The sequence below is a fragment of the Strongylocentrotus purpuratus genome, unplaced genomic scaffold (assembly GCF_000002235.5).
Source record: "Strongylocentrotus purpuratus isolate Spur 01 unplaced genomic scaffold, Spur_5.0 spur5_scaffold_19, whole genome shotgun sequence".
NCBI classification, from domain to species: domain Eukaryota; kingdom Metazoa; phylum Echinodermata; class Echinoidea; order Camarodonta; family Strongylocentrotidae; genus Strongylocentrotus; species Strongylocentrotus purpuratus.
The window spans coordinates 3,817,375-3,837,730 of record NW_022145604.1 but is presented as its reverse complement, the minus strand read 5'-3'; the positions used below and the strand labels follow the sequence as shown (position 1 = coordinate 3,837,730).

The 20,356-nt window shown below is 35.0% G+C and overlaps 1 protein-coding gene across 6 annotated transcripts in view; it reads left to right on the top strand.

The window, feature by feature from the left end:
* The window catches only part of LOC373228 (myosin-like protein MlpC), a 68,122-nt gene extending 51,138 nt beyond the window's left edge, over positions 1–16,984 (top strand). For 5 of the 6 annotated variants that reach the window (XM_030990066.1, XM_030990065.1, XM_030990064.1 and 2 more), the window contains 10 exons: positions 309–395; positions 1,135–1,271; positions 1,789–1,912; positions 2,485–2,597; positions 3,602–3,719; positions 4,449–4,500; positions 11,741–11,829; positions 13,223–13,419; positions 14,208–14,295; positions 14,856–16,984. In XM_030990066.1, the coding sequence (XP_030845926.1) occupies positions 309–395; positions 1,135–1,271; positions 1,789–1,912; positions 2,485–2,597; positions 3,602–3,719; positions 4,449–4,500; positions 11,741–11,829; positions 13,223–13,419; positions 14,208–14,295; positions 14,856–14,933 (1,083 nt within the window). In that variant the 3' untranslated portion in view covers positions 14,934–16,984. The remainder of the gene's footprint in view (positions 1–308; positions 396–1,134; positions 1,272–1,788; positions 1,913–2,484; positions 2,598–3,601; positions 3,720–4,448; positions 4,501–11,740; positions 11,830–13,222; positions 13,420–14,207; positions 14,296–14,855) is intronic. The other variant, XM_030990063.1, reaches the window with a different exon arrangement.
* The last annotated feature ends 3,372 nt before the right edge of the window (positions 16,985–20,356 follow it).

Below are 20,356 nucleotides of genomic sequence, written 5' to 3'. Positions count from 1 at the left end.
TGATTGGGTACTAGAAGGGCATTCACTCATATCAATTAACACTGACTCCAAATTTATGAAAAATGTACTTCTAATTTCCATTAATGATTGAATTATTTATCAGGAATTGATTTGATAGGATGAGATTTCTTACTGATTAGTGTTGATGATACATGTACATGTACCTTGGTCCAATGGAATCTCGGTAATCTAAATCTTTCATTTTCCGCCTTCCTTTGGAAAGGATTATACTTTATCCAAAGAATCTTGAATAATCATTGTTCTGTAAGAAGAAGGTAATAATGTCCTTTTTCTCCCGGTTTTTAAAGGGCCGAAGAGAGATGAATGCTACCGTCCACTGTCATGGAGAAGGCTCATGTCAGATCACAATCAACTCGTCTACTACAGCCGGCCAGGTGAGATTGTGATGAGGGTGATAATAATATACAAATAATACACAGCAGTGAGGGCATTAGTTAGAATCACCCACACAAGGTACCTTTGGAACGGTCTAACAGGACTGTTTTGAAGGTACCGAGTGTGGGTAATTTTTACTAATCCCCGAACAAAATGATGTGTATTATTTGTTTTATAAGATTATGTTTGATTTGTTTTATAAAATGATGTTTTATAACATGATTTTACTAATGACCAGTCATTAGCATTCGATGATGACCGGTTGTTATCCAAATCAAGTATTAGGCAAAACAAAAGCCTGGTCACGGTGCGCTCTCAACCAATCATTTGATTCCGATCCACGTCATCATCTTATAATCAACAATGATAACTATGTTAACAATTTTAATAATCGAACACAACAATTATCTTATAGGTGATAATGAATAATAAAAACAGTTGAAGATAAAATTGATACTGATATAATCTTAATGGTATTGATAATGTTAATGATGATTATAGTGAAGATAATGATAGCAATTTCAATATTCCTCTTCGTATCAACATTTTGGACCCCTATCATGAAAGCATGTACTTTTCTTTTTTTAAATCTCATATTTTGTCCCATTGCAATTTCTATCACAATCTAGTCATCCTTGTAGTCTGGGCTTTAGGTGTGGTCTTAGCATGTTTGATAGTTAAAATCTCTTCATTAATTCTTTAATAATCAGTTTGATTTTGGTTATTTGTTGTGTTCAGGTTGTACATACATTGATCAAGGGCATGGGTCTTGAGAAATGTCACAATCGGTTTGCTCTCTACGAGAGAAGCGGACAGGTCGAGAAGGCCATCGATGACAGAACGGTGATCGCTGATGTCCTCACAAAGTTTGAAAGGTATACATGTTGACTGATGTTATTGGAGTACATTTAAAGCAATACTAAATTAGATACTATTTACAGTATACAACGTAGCTGTGTAGTACTTGGCCCATTCTAAAACAAAACTGTCAAGTTACCTTATTAATCTCATTTTGCCACGATACTTGAGTTTGCATATTTGTTAGCATCCATGGACGTCATTATTGATGGATCCAGAATTCTGTTAAGTGGAGGGGCATAATTCATGAAAATCTCTGACAAGCTCATTTTCGGTGCCCTTTCTCCGGTGTAAAATTGCTTCCATGTTACAATGCAGTAGTTGTGACTGTTAGGGGCATATTTGTTGTGTATACTTACATAGATTTACATATGTATGCTATATTTTGTTATGCTGGAATCATGAAAACCTCTTTTCCCTCTTATTGGTTTATATTGGGGATTATATATTGACGTAATTTTGTTTTTAATTTAAATATCAGGATGAAAGCATTTAGTGATTGAATTACAACCATTTGACACTTTCTTTGTATAGGTATGTAGCCAGGAATTTGAGTGACAGAGGCAAGCCCTGGCAACTCTTCTTCAAGTTGTTCTGTTTCCTGGATACGAAGAATGTTGAACAGGACAGCATAGAGTACATGTTCATGTATGAACAGGTGAGAGGCTATCATAGGGATCATGATGGTGGTTGGTGGTGTTGGGGTGATGATGAGGGTGAAAAATATAAACAGGGGAACTTATTGTAAATCATTTATTTAAAAATACTAAGATACAGCAACTGACAAATCTATTTCATTTATGCGAGACTTTATATTCAACTAGAAGAGCACCAACTTATTTATGCAAGTTGCGTTCAGGCAAGCTAGTACAAAAGATAATAGCAGTTGAATCAAATGCTTTATCACCACACAGAAATCTGTGAAGGAAGCATCCATACATTTGAATACATTTAATTGATAGACGACTTTGCATAGTACGTCACAGTATCAAGAAAATGGTGATGCCCATGTCGTGCCAAGAAACTGTACACACTATTCATGCTTTATGCCTCTCTAATACACTTTGATGGGGGAATCTTGTACATTGATAGGCAAGAATACAATGAATCTCTCATAATAATTAAGTTATTTCTTGGGGTAAGGTATCCTTTGATAGTGGTCTTCAATTAACAAGTTTTGTTTTAATAAGAACTCTGCCCTTAACTCTCAAACCATTTTTATCATGACAGTCGGTGGAAGATGTTCTTCGTAATCTGTTCCCAGCATCTCATGATAAACTAGTCCATCTCGCTGCCCTAAGGATGGAGTCTTTGAAAGGGGATTACTTGGAAGGAGATTGGATGTAAGTCTACATTAAATTTCTGTTATTACAAATATGATTAATATGGTTAGATACGTGATACACGATGTGACAGAGGTGTGGCGGTATACCTCTTGTTGGTGACTTGACTATAGATTTAATGGTGCATGGTTCAATTCTCAATCACTGAACCCATGCCATTCGGCAAGATATTAATCAATATTTTCCACTCCCAAAAGTAAATGAGCCCAGTAGACATAAAGTTCTTGAATGGTTTCAAGACTTTGGCAGCCAAGCTTAAGCCAGGGTAACAGTTATCTTGTAAGCACTTACTTTGGATGGATATTCGAGCATTATAAATATGCAGATTCACATGTATACATATACAACCTGTGTCATTTATATGTAGCTCTTGATGTTGATGATAGGAATGGTCCTTGCAACTACTTTTTATTTATGACTTTGATGTTTAATGTTGACATTTATTTTATCATGTGATCCATTTTATATTATAAAGATGATATCATTAGTCTTCAGAAAACAATCATGTATTCTATTCTTAATGTTTTGATGTATGTATATATATATTTATACAACACCTACATGGATCCTTGTCATTTGATTGGAGGATTGTTGGTCACATGATATTCAATAGATGTTATATTGCACGGTCGTGCATTTTTGGTTATATGCAGACTGCGTATACCTCTCTGCCGTGCGCGTATCTGAATGTAATCAAGAAGGCTTATCTTTAATATAAGGAGTAAAGCATAATTTATTGATTAACGTTATAGATCTTCTTCGATGTTGTATAACCATTCATTATTTGTATAATATATAATGTGAAAAACCAAAAAACGGCCTTTAAAAAAAAAATTGTATATATATATTTGTATCAATAAAGAAGAATGAATTGAATTGAAATTTAATTGAAAATGACTCTCTTTTCATCTCTCTCTCTCTCTCTCTCTCTTTCACTCACTCATCCTCTCTCTCTCTCTCTCTCTTTCTCATCCTCTCTCTTATCCCTGCCTTTTCTCTTTCAGTCGAGACCTATCTATGGTGTACCCAGTGGAGAGGTTTAAGAATGCTAACAAGAAAGAAGAGAATGACTTTGCTGGTTTCCCGTCACTATCAAGATCTAGGAAAGAAGGTGTCATCTCGGTAGGAAGATTTTTATTGGAAACTTGAATCATAATAATAATATAATATATTTGTAGAGCGTATAATAATCAAAGTTTCTCTATGCGCTGTACAAGCATGAATGACAAGAGAAAATTATTTATTTACGGGCACCAATCATCTCAGAGAGTTTTTCACAGCCAGTCTGTATAAAATTATTTATTGATTTTTCTCAGGGGTACTCTGCTGATTAAATCGCTGATGGGTATAACAAAATCAAAAGATGTATAAAAACCATGTGCACGAAACCCAAGACGGATTTGGGTTCTTGTGCCCTTTTACGTGCACAAAGACATATATGTAAATTAGGAATGGGAATCCTGATTTAATGATTGGAGGATAGTTGAGTACATTTTCAACATGCAATGGTAAAGAAACATTTGGGTGAAGCCCCCTTCATAGATACTGGTAAACCATGTAAAAAAAACTGCATCAGCAAAATTTAGACCATGACAGGCAAGAAAAGGTGTTTTTAAAAAGTAGTAGCAAAGCATACCTGTAGTGTGTAATTGGATTCAGAAATTAGGAGTGCATTACACTGGTGTAATTTTATGTTTTGGTAGAGGTTTTTTTTTCGGGGGGAGAGGGTTTTATCTTTTTTGAGATAGGTTTTGTGGGAAGAAGGCTTAATAAAGCACATGAAAATACTGCTCTAGTTAATGCATTACTTTTTATTACCTTTTTTTGAAAATTCTGTTTATATTTTTTCAGGGAACGTTGAGGGGCTTGGGGGAGAAGACACTCAAGAGACTGCAAAAGTCAGGTATGTTGTCTAGTCAAATGTTTCATTTTTTTTTCACATGAATACATACATAGTAATTTTATTACCATAGTAATATACTTATATACATTGCCTGATTATACATGTATTTGATATCTTCATTACATGTAGTAATACACAGTTATTACATCAGTTGATTTATACTACCGTATTCCAAAGATTTAGATTATAACTCCCATTTACATGAAATTATGCTACCTGTACATCCATATTAATATTTTATAGAATGTCATCTTATCTGTGATAACAGATGTGTATATCTAAACAATATCTAAATAATACACTGATAGAATGTCTATGTAAAATGATTCCATACATAAACACTTTTACTAATCACAATAATTCTTAATTCTATGAATAGTAAAAAGGATGGTACAGTTATTAAATGGCACAAATAACCAGTGTATACATGTAACTGTAGAAGACGTATGGTGATGAGGATGAGATTGATGATGATGAAGATGGTGGTGATAATGATAATATTGATGATGAAGACGATGATGATGATGATTGTGATGATGATGAAGATGGTGGTGATAATGATAATATTGATGATGAAGAAGATGGTGGTGATAATGATGATATTGATGATGAAGATGATGATGATGATGATTGTGATGATGATGATGATGATGGTGGTGATAATGATGATATTGATGATGAAGATGATGATGATGATGATTGTGATGATGATGATGATGGTGGTGATAATGATGATATTGATGATGAAGATGATGATGATGATGATTGTGATGATGATGATGATGGTGGTGATAATGATAATATTGATGATGAAGACGATGATGAAGATAGTGGGGATAATGAGGATATTGATGATGAAGATGATGATGATGATGATTGTGATGATGATGATGATGGTGGTGATAATGATGATATTGATGATGAAGTTGATGATGATGATTGTGATGATGATGATATTGATGATGAAGACGATGATGAAGATGATTGTGATGATGATGAAGATGGTGGTGATGATGATAATATTGATGATGAAGACGATGATGATGATTGTGATGATGATGATATTGATGATGAAGATGATGATGATGATGATTGTGATGATGATGATGATGGTGGTGATAATGATAATATTGATGATGAAGACGATGATGATGATTGTGATGATGATGATATTGATGATGAAGACGATAATGAAGATGATTGTGATGATGATGAAGATGGTGGTGATGATGATAATATTGATGAGGAAGAGGATGGTGATGATGTTGATGATCATTATGATAATGGCTTCTTGTTTACTGCCAGCATGTGCCTCTGCCAGGGTGCTCATGACTCTTTCTCTAACAAGTGTCTCACAAAAGTCAACATTCAAAGTCTGTGCTATAATCAAGGAAATAAGATACAATTAATCAATGTATAGGCTGTGTGCCATATATATATTGTGTATACTCACAATTCCTTTCCATACATTTAAATACGATGTATATTTTATATATTACACTGAAATGTCATATAACTTAGACTCCATGATCTAATTTCAACTTTCCTTCTATATAAAGCATGTATTATTTATATAATATTACACTCCTGTTTATATCTTATTTTATAACAACCAACAACCAATTGATGATTGATGTATAACAAGTAAGTGTAGCCCTTTATTTTATTCCAACAGCCCATTTTCAACTTTTATCATTAACTTGCATGAAAGTTTGTGGTGTTTTCATCCCTCATTCATTATATCAATAGTTTAGAGTGTTTTCCACACGTACTACATGTAGTTTTAGTAAATTAATTGTGAATGATACATTTTGTATCATTTTTAGTATCCAAAAAACTACATTTATTTCATTCATATGAGACTTATCCATTTTGATGGGATTGATTCTTTAAGTCCTGTTGATAACGAAGAAAATAAGCAGCTAGTAAACCATCATTAAAAAAAGAGAGAATTTTTTTCCATTTTCAACTTTAATCATTAACTTGCATGAAAGTTTGCGGTGTTTTTATCCCTCATTTCATCATTTTAGTAGTGTAGAATGTTTTCCACATCCTCTGTAAAAATAAACGAATAGAACAGGTTTTAGAGCCCCAATTAGTTGGTCCCTTCGATGCAAATTCTTAGCCTATTTTTTTCCCCTCAACTCATGTCAGGTTGCGCCACAGGTTGCACCGCTTAAGAGCTCTCCAGTTTTTGTTTGAATTGCTTGAATTAACGCATTCTGCTGCTCTTTTTTTCTATGCCAGTCTATTTGTGAAGTTATGTAGGACCCACAAGACAAGTTTGAAGTTCGTATATCGTCATTTTTAGTTGATACTATTAAAGATAACTTTATGGATTTTCTGTCAATTTCTACTTGGCTCTAACATGGCAGGAGTACAGTGCATTGTCTCTTCAGTGAACTATTATGTTGTATCTACTTGAATGCACATATGGACACGAATGAACAGCAATGGCCTGCGTGGTGAGGATTAGTATTGTTCTTGTACTTTGGTACTTCCTTGCAACAATGCCTAATCTTTCCTACTCGAGAGAGGACCTTTTGTCTATTGGGGCATCTTGTGGGCACTGCCCAGTAGCTTTTGATGTGTACCACAAACTACAACAATATGATATATGCAGTGTAAAACCAACTAGACGTGGACGTCGAGCCTTCGTGAAAGATCAACGTCGCATACCAGTTCTTGCTCCATCACGGACAAATCACGAAATGAATCACGGAATGCATGAGAAGCCGATTGACAGTTTGAGGAATCCGAGAGACATTTTGACTGTGCCACATGACCTGAGTGGTAATCTAAATGTTCATTTATGGAATTGCAATTCTGTTAGGAACAAGACCAGTCTTTTGTTTGACCACATCATTGATAATAATGTTGATATCATGTTCCTAACTGAAACATGGTTGAGAGCTGAAGATCCTGTTGTAATCAACGAGTGCACACCGGCAGGTTTTACGTTCTTGAATGTGGCACGAGGCAGGAACGATGCTCATGGGGGAATTGCAGTAATCTACAAAACAACATTGAAGCTGTCAACTGTTAACATCTTATCTCCCCGTGACACTTATGAACTTGCTGCTGTCACAGATCCATCAAGGTCAGTATGCTACGTGGCCATCTACAGACCTCCACCCTCAGCAAGGAATCGTCTCAAAACTCAGGATTTTCTTCTGGAGTTTGAAGAACTGGTAAATGAGCTGACTTCACATACTTGGAAGCTTCTTATTGTCGGTGACTTCAATGTACACATAGATACACCTGACAAACCTGATGCGGCATGTTTCATTGAAATCATAGAGGAGGCCGGACTTCAGCAACACATCACCACTCCTACGCACAAGCTGGGTCACACACTTGACCTCATAATATCGAGGATAGATGATCCACTTGTGGTGGACTGTGAAGCCGTTGATAAGCTGTATTCAGATCACTATGTCCTTAGCTGCATTATTGATGTGGCCAGGCCTAGACAGTGTCCGGCAACATCTTTATGTCGAAACTTTCGTGATCTAGACAAGGATTCCTTCATCGCCAGCATAACTGAGGCTTTTCACAACTTTCCTTTTGATGGGAATGTTGATGACCAGGTGACCTTTTACAATGAAACTGTTTTGGAAGTACTTGACCAGCATTGCCCTGCGACTAAGCGTGTCCATCGTTTTCGCTCTCGTCCTCCGTGGTATACAGATGAAATTCATCAGGCAAGACGTCTTCGGCGTAAAGTTGAAAGGCGCTGGAGAAAGTCGCATACAGTCGAGAGCCGCCAGCAATATCTCTCCCAGGTTCATGCGGTCTGCAAGCTCATTGAAAGAGAGAAATCAAAGTACTATACAGAACAGTTAAGCAGTGCAGACGTAAAGAATGTGTTCCATGTTCTGAATACGCTTTTGAACAGGTCACCGATGGCTCTACCGGTTGATAGCTCTACTACATCACTACCAGAGAGGTTTGCTACTTTCTTTGAACAGAAGGTAGAGAAGATTAGAGCAAGTCTTATGACAGGTAATGCAGGAGTTACGGACACCTGTAATGATGATGGGATGATCACGGATGCCTCTGTTCCTATCACCGAACTGTCAGATTTCGACACTGTGACTCTTGAGACGGTCTGCAAATTAATACGTTCTTCACCAAATAAGACATGCTCGCTAGATGCACTACCAACGTGGCTTTTGAAAGAGAACATTAACACTTTTCTTCCATATATTGCATCAATTGTACACACATCATTGAGTAGCGGTGTCTTCCCCTCAGCACTGAAGGAAGCTGTGGTAGTTCCACTGATCAAGAAGAGCAATCTTGATAGGGAAGATCTGAAGAACTACAGGCCTGTCTCAAACGTCCCTTTTCTATCAAAAATCATTGAAAAGGCTGCATTGTCTCAACTCTCGGACCACATGGACGAACATGATTTGAACGTTGAGAACCAGTCAGCTTACCGCCGTTGGCACAGTACAGAGACTGCTCTTCTAAAAGTACAAAATGACATTCTGGGAGCATTGGACAACAGGTTGGTTACCTTTGTCGTATTCCTGGACCTGTCTGCTGCGTTTGACTGTGTTGACCACACAATACTTCTACAGCGTATGGACAAGCTTTTTGGCATCTCAGGAATGGTGAGATCGTGGTTTGACTCGTACCTGTCAGACAGAAGCTTCAGGATGAAGGTTGTGAATGAGCTATCAGAACAAAAACCTCTGAGATTCGGAGTTCCACAAGGCTCAGTGGTTGGTCCTCAACTTTTCAGTTTATACACTCATCCTGTAGCTGATATCATCAAGCATCATGCAGGGATACAACACCACATCTATGCAGATGACGTGCAACTGTACATCTCTGTCGATCCAAAGGACAGGCATGCAATGACAGCTGCTCTTGAGTCATTATCTGCGTGTATCATCAATCTGCAACAATGGATGAAGAGCAACATGTTGAAACTGAACTCTGAAAAAACGGATTTCCTTATTGTTGCTAGTCCACGCTATCGACATCTCATATCAGGGATTGTTCTGACCATTGGTGGTACAGTTATCGAGCCTTCAACCTCTATCCGAAGTTTGGGTGTTGAGATTGACGCTAATCTGAAGTTGAATCGCCACGTGTCATCTCTATCCAGTTCGCTTCACTTTCATTTGTCCAACATAGCACGCATCAGGCCCTTCCTGGACCAGTCTGCATGTGAGCATGCTGTGAGAGCGCTCGTCTCGTCTAGGATCGACTACGCAAACTCCCTTCTCTGTGGCACTTCTGCATTAAATGTGAAGCGTCTTCAGCGAGCTCAGAACCGTGCTGCAAAGTTGGTTTTTCGGGCCAAGAAGTACGACCATGTAACACCTTTCCTACAACAACTTCATTGGCTCCCCGTTGAAAAGCGCATAACATACAAAATTCTGACTATTACATACAAATGTCTTAATAATTCTGCTCCCAACTACCTCACGAAACTCTTACGTAAGCATCAAACAGCAAGACCAGGGCTCCGATCAAGCAATGACCCAGCACTACTCGCAGTTCCAAGGACCAATACATGTACAGGTGACAAATCCTTCTCTTCTGCTGCACCACGCCTATGGAACAACCTCCCCCAGAACGTACGGACGTCGTCATCCCTTTCTCAGTTCCAGAAGTCCCTTAAGACATTTCTATTTAATACTTAATCTGTACCTGTAATATTACATGTAGTTTATAAGTTATTTTGTAAGACAATTTTTTTTTTATTTATTTATTTATTTATTTATTTATTTTTTTTTTTTTTTTTTTTTTTTTTTTTTTTTTTTTTTTTTTTTTTTTTTTTTTTTTTTTTTTTTTTTTTTTTTTTTTTTTTTTTTTTTTTTTTTTTTTATGCGTAATCAGGAAATGTAATCAGTTCATAAGTTATTTTGTTATTGATATTCTTATATATGTATATGATATGTAAAGCGCTGTGATACATTTACTGTAATGAGCGCTATATAAATGCAAATATTATTATAAATATTATTATTTATATATAGATAAACTTTACACCTTAGATTAGCGATACTTTAGTATCTATATCTCAAACTTAGAGTCGCAATGGGATAAAGTTGTTGTAATTGCTCCCAAACAATACTTGATCACTTTAAATGCTGATCAAATATGACATTCCTACTCCCTCAGTAGCCAAAAGGTAGATAGATGCGTCACATGTAGTTTAGCTGAACCTGCGGGTGACTTGATGTGCATTCATTTCATTTTAGATAAGAAGTAGGTAAAATACAAGAACATGTAGATAGTCAAGTTGAAAAAAGAACCACTTGTAGATATAGAATGTGTAGTCTTTAATAGTGTTGATAATGCTTGTCTGGGAAAAAGGATCAAGAGCTATTTTCCCTTTGTGTCCATACGATAATATAGAGTTATTGCAGTGTTTTCTGTTTATTGTAGCTGCTTTAATAAACATTACAGATTAAAAGAAAATTGCAAGAAAAGTAAAAGCAGATAGTCAATTTAGCATATAAACCCTGTCATACTACATTTAATCTCAGTACGCTTTATGATTCCAACAAATGAAACAAGGTTTTTGCATGCCTCTCTTTATTTTTTGTGACGATTAAAAACACATCTCAAACCATCTCATTTGAAATCAATGATAATCATTACTTAATATGACAAATTCATCAATAATATTGTCGTAAAAAGGTGTATGAAAATCAAGACATGCTTTGTAGTTTGGTAAACTATTGATTTAATCGTAACCAGCCATTGTTGCTCTGTTATTGCTGCAAACCGTATGCAAGACTTTTTGTCATTAGAAAATTATAAAATTCAGTAATGACTTTCTGAAAGATCCACAGGGCTCCATTGCAATATTCCTTTTCAAAATAAGTGAATAAATAAGGAAGTACCTTCTGTGGTGCTTATATACATTCAAGATTGTAATGCTGTACTTGAAAATTGCTGAAGTGAATTACAAGAATTCAAGCTCCATAATAAGATGTGCTCAATTGTTAGTGTCAGAATGCATAACAAGTCAGTACAATTTATCCAGAATTTTACACCATGACACTTTCCCAAACTTAAATTTTTTGGGGTAGCTGAAAATTTTGAAATGCTCCCCAGGGAGTGGAGATTGTGCACACAGTGTGTGTGGGCAAGCACTGAATCCAATAACCCGGGTAATATGTATCTGTAAGCACTTAGAGACGTCCGAGATGTATTAAGCGCTATATAAAAGCTGAATATTATTAATATTATTATCTTTTTCATCCAACCACAGCATCAGATGAGTCAATATTGGACAGCGTGTATGCTGACGACATCTCGGCCACAACTTCAGCAGTCATTGAGAAATGGAAGACGTTGAAGGTAAGAATACAAAGGAATTAGTTACGCCTGTTTTAGTGCGCTTTTGGATAATCTTCAGTGAAAGTGCGTTGCCCTGTGTAGATAGTACCTCTATCTTCAGTGAAAGTGCGTTGCACTGTGTAGATAGTAGTACTATCTACACAGTGTAACAAACTTTTTGCTTCTCCCATCAATAATGGGCGAACTTTCTTTCATCACGTGATTTACTTTTGACCAATCATAGAGCAAGATTCTTAGTATGTGGAATATAAGTATATATATATATATTTTTTAAATTAAAAAAATTAACAAATTATGCACCTTATACACATAACATTATCACACACATTTTATGAGGCATTAAAGGACAAGTCCACTCGAAAAATAACTTACTTTCAATAAAAGCAGAAAAATCAGACAAACCAATCAAAAAAGGTTTGAGCAAAATCGGATAACGAATAAGAAAGTTATGAATTTTTGAAAAAGTATGGAACAATGAGAATCACAACACAAATTGCCAAGATGGTTATCAATTTGTGAAGTCATGTCCTCACAACTTATCAACTGCTTTATATAGTTTAATCCCATTAATTTCCCTTTTTATCCCCCCAAAACTTGATTTCCCCATACCTTTGCCCAGGTTATATGATTTGTTTCATATTGCGTGCATGACATTTCCCAAAAACTTTTATGAATTTTGAAGAATTGATACTACTGTATTTTCTGAATATTGTATTTCATAATTATTGATTTTGATATAAATAGTTTATCAAAATTCAATTTTTCATGATTTAACTGGTTCGTTGACTAGTGTTATTTTATTGAATTCATTTCCAGTGTGCAAAGTTGAAATAGCCCTTTACATAACATCCTAAGGTGATATTTCATCCATAGTTAGCATAGATAATGCAGACCTAGAGGGAACTTTAGTTATCACCAGTGGATGTATACCTACGACTTCAGCATCAGGGATGACCTAAATTACTTTAAAATGGTTGAAAATTTGAAGTTTTTATGATTCCAATTGGATTTTGGTTTCAAGCTGATACATGTGATTGAATATACATGTTGGACACCAGCATAAACCCCAAAGCTAAAGCTATTTTTGTAAATTAATCCTCTGTAAGGCCTAAAAAAAAAAGAAGATGTTGTATTGCCCTTTGGATGCCAAATCATGGGTCAGTCGGTCGGTCGGAAATCTCTTCTTTTTTTTTTTACTTCTTTTTTATTTTTTACTCCCCTCTTTGGGCTGATATTTTTCAGTGTTTAATGCTTTAATACATTCTAAAAAGCAGTTTAAAAAAAAACGACCGCAGATTTCAATATTTTAGGATCGGTCGCAAAGGGCAATACAACATCTTTCTTTGTTTAGGCCTTACTTTAAACTTCTTTGTTATTTCCTGTCCTCATTCAGCACTTAAGTCCTGATCAGGCGCAGGAAGCATTCATGAACATCATCAGACAATGGCAGTACTACGGAGCACGTCTCTTTGAGGTGGAGTGCAGAGACACACGCTACCCTTCTGGTCTCTGGCTGGCCGTCGGGGTCGACATGGTCGCTATACACAAACAGGGCATGGCTAGTCCCATCGAAGAGATCCCATATGAAAAGTGAGTCATTCTTATGTTCTTGTCAGTCTTTGTTAAAGCCCCACTGCACTAGTTTGGCCAGGAGAGATTAGACCACCCTACATGGTCACTGACAGGTGGATAACTCATCAAATCAGCTCTCAATTAACATAAGAAAAAGAGGATCATGGGGACCAATGGTCACCGATTAGGCCTTGTTTGCTATAAAGAGGGAGGAAGTTGATATAAGTACTGCAGTGGGGCTTTAAAGGAAGCTTGATTATTACTTGAGCTGTCATCTAGCATGGGTCTGGAATCCAAGTGAATGGGCTAGTACTTTGGGTAAAAGCATCAATCCTGATTTGCTATTTTTTTAAATTTTATGATGTTATTCAACTGGTTGCCTTCAGGTATCTTCAAGCATATGCTATTCTTTGAAGTAGTCAGCTAACTTCAAACATGAATGATTTTATCAAAGATATAGAGTTAGGATAAGGATAAGGCTATATTGAGGGTTAGGATTAGAGATATATGAAAGGGAAAGATTTTTATGTACTGGGCCCTGTTGCACAAAACTTACCATTAATGGTAACTTTGCCATCAATGGTAACTACCATGGTAACAGGGCTCAACAGCCAATCAAAATAGAGGTTTCCATGGTAGTTACCATCAATGGTATATTTTGTGAAACGGGGCCCAGGTCTGGGGTTGATGTGATAAAAAAACGAAGTGGACTGGAGAGCAGTTGTCAGCATCCAGGTATTCAGAGTGAGATACAGAAGAATACATCTTGTTCATCTTGTTCATTATTCTTTCTTTCTCTCTGACAGGATTCTCTCGTTTGGTGCACCAATCCTGAATGAGTACAAGATTGTGGTAGAAGGAAGGAGGGATGAACTAACGTTTGAAACCACCCAGGTACATGAGCTTCCCCTTTTTGATATTCTCCTTTCTCCCTTCTTATACTTCTCATTCTATTAATTCAAATAGATGTTGTTGTTTTGTATTTGTTCTTCTTTCTCCTATCCATCTGATTCATTGATTTCTTCTTGTGTTCTTGTTCATCACACTTTCTCAATCATCCCTTCCTCTCATCTTTTTTGTTCATCTGCCTCATTTTATTTTTGTTCTTTTTCCTTTAATATATGGTATTTTATACTTTGTTATTCTCCTTCTTTCCCCCTCTCACCAGTATGTTCTTTCTTTTTTTGCATTATAAATAATGAAAAAATAAACATATTTTGAAATTTTAAAAATCATATAAATTATATCATGAAGCATGAGATATACTGTATTAAAATAGAAAAACTGTAGGAGAATGAAAAAGATCTCTTTGTCATTATACTTTATTTTTGTTATCATTCCTTCTTTGCCTCGCGTCTCATGAATAATTTCTCTTTTTCTTTTGTCATGCTATATCTTGTTGGAGTTCTTTCCCTGAGCTATCTTGTAATTTTATTTTCCTCTCCTTTTTCCAGGTATTTGAGATCGCTAAACTGATGAAGGCATACATCAACGAGATCGTCAAGAAAAGACAGCAGCTGGAGGATTCATAATTCAGGCCTCTCCCTCAAGTTTCTCTTGTATAGTTTTGAAATCTTTTTGTCTTTCTATTTTGTATCTTCTTCCATTTTGTTCTCTTTTGAAATATATGAATTTTGCATTATTTTTATTCTGAGTCAATTTTATTCCTAATTGGTCATAAATAATATGTCATAGGGCACCAATATCATGTGATATTTTTTACATACCGTCTGTTAAAGTACATCTATGGAAGTTGATCTTTCCAGTGACCATGTTCATGTATATGATGGTCCTAAAAATAAGATAATTTAAATGCATTACCAAGATACGTGTTACACAAAGGAAAACAAAAAAAGTTGGAAGACTTGATATATAACTATGCACAGTGTCATTGAATATGGTTTGATTTTGGTATATCATGCATTTGCCATAGACTGTAGTAAATTTTGCCAGGTTGATGATTTGTGTAGCTTCTAAAATGAACTATTATAGTAACGTTTTCTTTTTAAGAAGGAAAAAAAGATCCAAATATGCTTGAAAAGGGGAGTAAAGTAAAGCTCTGTAAGAGCCTCTGTTGCTGCATGATGTTAAGACATGACTGCTATATCTGCCTAGAATAACCAAACTTGATTAAAAATTATAGAGTGTTTTACATGTTGATGTAATAAAGTAGATTTGTGGAAATATATCTGTTGGGTCACACTTTATTGCTTTTGCTCTTTAAATTATCCAACTTTATAACATTCTAAATATTACTTGGTGGAAATGTATCAGATGGCTCATTAATGGCATAGGAAAATTGACACTGACATAAAAACTTAGCTTTCATTTTCACCTTTGACCTATTAAGTGATGCTTCATGCTACAATCTTGATAATACATATTACTGTACACAGTGCTATTTTTTAACAATCAATGCCAAAAAGGATATAACATTATGAATATGTATATTGTAGTTAAATTCTAGGTCTCCCTTATATTTAAACAAATCTTCTTCTTCTTCTCTTTTTTTTAATACTTTTGACAACTCATTTTCCCGTTGTGGTGCTAGAAAAAAACTGAGAAATGGTATAAGATGCTGCATTGAAATAATATCTTGGTTAATACCAAAGAAAGTCAGACCAGTCTATTCAGGCCCTTCAACCTTCCTAGACATATTTTATGACATATATTTCTTCAAGGAGACCATATAATGACCACTATAGACAGGTGGTCTTCATAGAGAGATTTTCACTAAGACAGGTTGGACCGTATCCTACATAAGAAAGGGGGTTTGACAAATAAGTGTGCATCACTTTTTAAAGAAACGTTTTAACTCAAAATGGCTGACAAAAAACCCTGTATCATTAAAGTGTAGACTTGCTTTTCAGCTTCTCCATTTTATGCTTACTGGTATATTCATATATTATTTCACATTAATGTCAACTCAAGAAATACAAATATTTCTAACTATATAAGATCTGTACATAGTTGTGTTCTCTTCTTTTGATTTTATGAATCATGTTTCTTTACTTATGTTTTTTTCAGGAAAACAGGGAGAAGTTGTATGCCTGTATATTAAAAATGTTATCAATATTGTTTCACCATTGAAGTGAGGCCAAATTTGTAGTATTATTGACCTTCCACATGTTAGTTGATCCTAGCTCATGCACAAATTTGTTTTTTGTACTGGTACTTTATTTTACTCTCCAATAAAGCAACTCTTTCATTCCCAGCTCTGTCTTGTAAACAAATGATATCTTTTACATATAATAGACAACAATGTAATTAGAATTTACTGATCAGGGGAGGATGGTGTATAATTATATAAATATTTCAGAGAAAACTAACTTATATTTGTGACAGAGAATTCCTTATGGCATGTATATTTCTTGTATATTCTTAAATAGATGTATGACATTTTTGTGTTTCCTAATGAATAAATATATGTTGCAAAAGATAAAAAGAATGGGTAAAAGTTAAAGTTTGTTTGAAGCTTATTACTTTTTCCTTGTTGATGGTACTCATATTTAATTTTGCTAAGTATGTGGAACTTTAAGAAGAAAAATGGGGATTACATGATCAGAAACCCCAAGTATTACATGTCCTTTATACACAATCACACAGATTCATTTCGGGATATATGTTGATGATGAAATGCACTGCTTTAAATGTTTAAACTCGTTGAAGTGAGAAATAATGCATGAATTATAAAATTAAAACTATATATCAAATCACAGTCTATTGTCAATCTCACATACAACTGCTTTGATGTTTCCCTTTAAGAATAATATCAGTAGTTGTATCCAAAATGTAGAATAGTAGTAGGACTGACTATGTCGGACTTCAAAGGCAGATAATAGATGTGATGAGCAGAATGGTACAAACTTAATATATTTTGTCAAATTTCCAAGCTATTTAGTTTTGATTGCTTAAGTAATAATCCGCTCTAAATGTTTCAGAAAATATTCAGACTGACGTGTATTGCATATGTAGAGAAAGAATGTTTAAAAAATAGAATACTTTGTCCCTCGTAATGTATTATCCATTCATACAGTTTTTCCAAGCACAAAACGATTAATGCTTTACTAATGTGAGATGATGCAAAATTAAGTCAGTCTTTTCTTGTGCCTTTTTTGGCGGGGGGAGGAGGAGGGGTCATATTTTTATGGTCAACTCACTTATAAGGATATGAATAACGTCCTTCAAAATTGTAGACTTTTAGTAGGATGTTTTGAGAGTGAATTATTATCTAGGGGAGATATGAATTCCATGAACAATATTCTACCGGGAAAGAATGTTAAGAAGTGATCAATATTAACGGCAAACTTAATTATTTATAAACTGATGAAAAATTAGATCATACGTATTTATGTTTTGTTATCAAAAGGAGGATCACTGATACTTTTATATCACATGTTGTGACATTGTGGACTTATATTTTTGGTAATGTATAAGTTTAATTCTGCATGTTCACAGAGAAATGCTTTTGTTAAGAATAATGCATAGAAATTGCATTTTTGCACTACTTTTGCACCTTCAGAAATGAGAATCGTATATGAGGTCAACTCTTGAAATGACATTTATTTGTACAGATGGATGAATACTTTATCATTGGTCAAACAAATGACGAGAAACGATAAAAGATGGATTTTCCATAAACAAATATTATTGTGATTATGATTGTCTATATTTTTGTTTGATTTGAATAGACGTTGATTATTAAACGTAGAACAAATTTGATATTTGTTGTAGAGTTTAATAAAGGAGTATATTTTATTTGATGACTGGACTTGATGCTTTATATTATGTATACTTATAAATAACGTTTTATACACATGAATAGTAAAATATGAATAAAAATGAATAAATACATTACAAATATGTTTCTTTTTATTATGTGTGGAATGGCTGTGTGTGTTTAAGTGTTCTTTACACTGATGTAGCTGGAATATATCAGTCGAACGAGTCCTTAGAGTAATAATTTGGGTGGTAAAGAGAGAGGATTGATGAACTTTCAGAATAAGGAAAGTGAAAAGTTAGATTAGATATGATTTGAATAACCACGCAGGATACTTTTATGGATAATATAGAGGTATAAGTTGTGAAAATATGAAAACGGGTAGAGATGGCAGAAAGATAATTGGAGAGAAGATAGAGGAGAGTAAGAGACCTAGATAGATTGGGAGAAGAAATTTGAAGAAGGAAAAAGATCAGAAAAAATTGAAGAAATACGAGAGGAAGAGATGAAATGGGTTATGGTATATACAGAGATGAGGAAAGTAAGAAGGGGAGAGCAAATTGATACAGAGAGAGAGAGAGAGAGAGAGAGAGAGAGAGGAGATTTCGAGGGGAGAAACTTGTAAAGATAAAGAGGGGGAGACAAACATGCAAGAGACATAGGCAAGGAAAGAGATGAGAAAGAAAGGAAGACGAAAAATGTGGTATGACACGACGTACAGAAAAGTCCTATAATATTAGGGATACTTTCATATACTTTGCTTTTTAAGATTTGTTTGAATATTCGGAAGATTGATTTCACCTTTTTTTTCTTCATGGTGTTCTAATATTTTGATGTTATGTCAAGGGCAATATACTTCTCTATTTAAAAAAAACAAAGCAAATCTCATAGTACGTATATATTTCCAACAGATGATGGATCGGACTAAATTATTAGGACATGACATTTTAATATCTCTCAACAATGCATGCTGAGCTGGGATTTAAACCGAACAATTCATAATAATAATAATAATAATAATAATGATAATACACAACATTTATTAGGCACTTAAATACGGTTGTTTCTAAGCGCAGCATTGTCTGTCTACAAATTTCCAACCAAAACTTAAAATGAACACACGAACTATAAATCTGTTCTTTTTTCAATAAATCATGCATTAGATAAGAAAAAAAATGAAATCAAACATAAAATCAAACATATAAGGAATAAGACGGTGTGCACCTTCTTTGACCGACTCGCAACTGAGCCCGTTTAGAAAATCATTCATGAATTAAAAAAGTGCGTTTTCAGCAAGGTCTTAGACAGGTCAAGGTATTGTCTAGTCTTATGAATATGCGCTGGTAATTTGTTCCGAAGGATAGGGACAATACTTAAACCTATCAAAACCTATCATAGCCTACTATGTTTTGTTATGGACAGGCTTGCGCATTCCCCAGTCGTATCATATTTCAGAAGAATGACGCTCATAAGGACACCCCTCAAAGTTATAGCCCCATTTCTAATTCCGCACATATGCAAATTCCTCTTTTAAAAAATAGACACTAATCACTTTGAATAAAATTCATTCCTAATGTTCTTCTCGAGCATAACTGGACCCCCTGTAGTTTTGTTCTACACTGCTCCCCCCGCAAATTTCAAAGAGAGAGAGAGAGAGAGCCAGAAAGAACAAGGGAAGAGAATCCGATACACCCCCATTAATCGTCAGCTAGCTGCGCCAGTCGACAGGCTCCCCCCCCCCCCCAAAAAAAAGGGGCCCTTTTGATGAATGACCATTTCCAAGGCTCGATCCCCGACAGTTTTTTTCTCAGTCCACAATGAGAGAGAGAGATATATATATATAAAGAGAGAGAGAGAAAAAAAGAAAGACGGAGACAGAGAAAGAGAAAGAACTAGGAAAGAGAATCCAATATACACCATTAATCAAATAAAGTCTAAGAATCTCAATCCATATATTTACAATTAATTCCAATATATTGCCGGTAACGCAAGTTATTAAAAAATATTCAATTTTTCAAATGTTGGAGTTATGAAATCATTATTGCTGCTGTTGTTGTTGTTATTGTTGTTTGTCTAGGGCCCTTCCAAAGCACAACACGTCAATGGATTCCTCACAAAAAAAGAAAAAATAAGAAAAGGGGACCAATTGCAGGGGGGAGCAGTGTAGAAAAAAAAATATCGGGGAGTCTTGGGAGTGGTCAATCCTCAAAAGGGCCCTTTTTAGGGGGAGCCTGT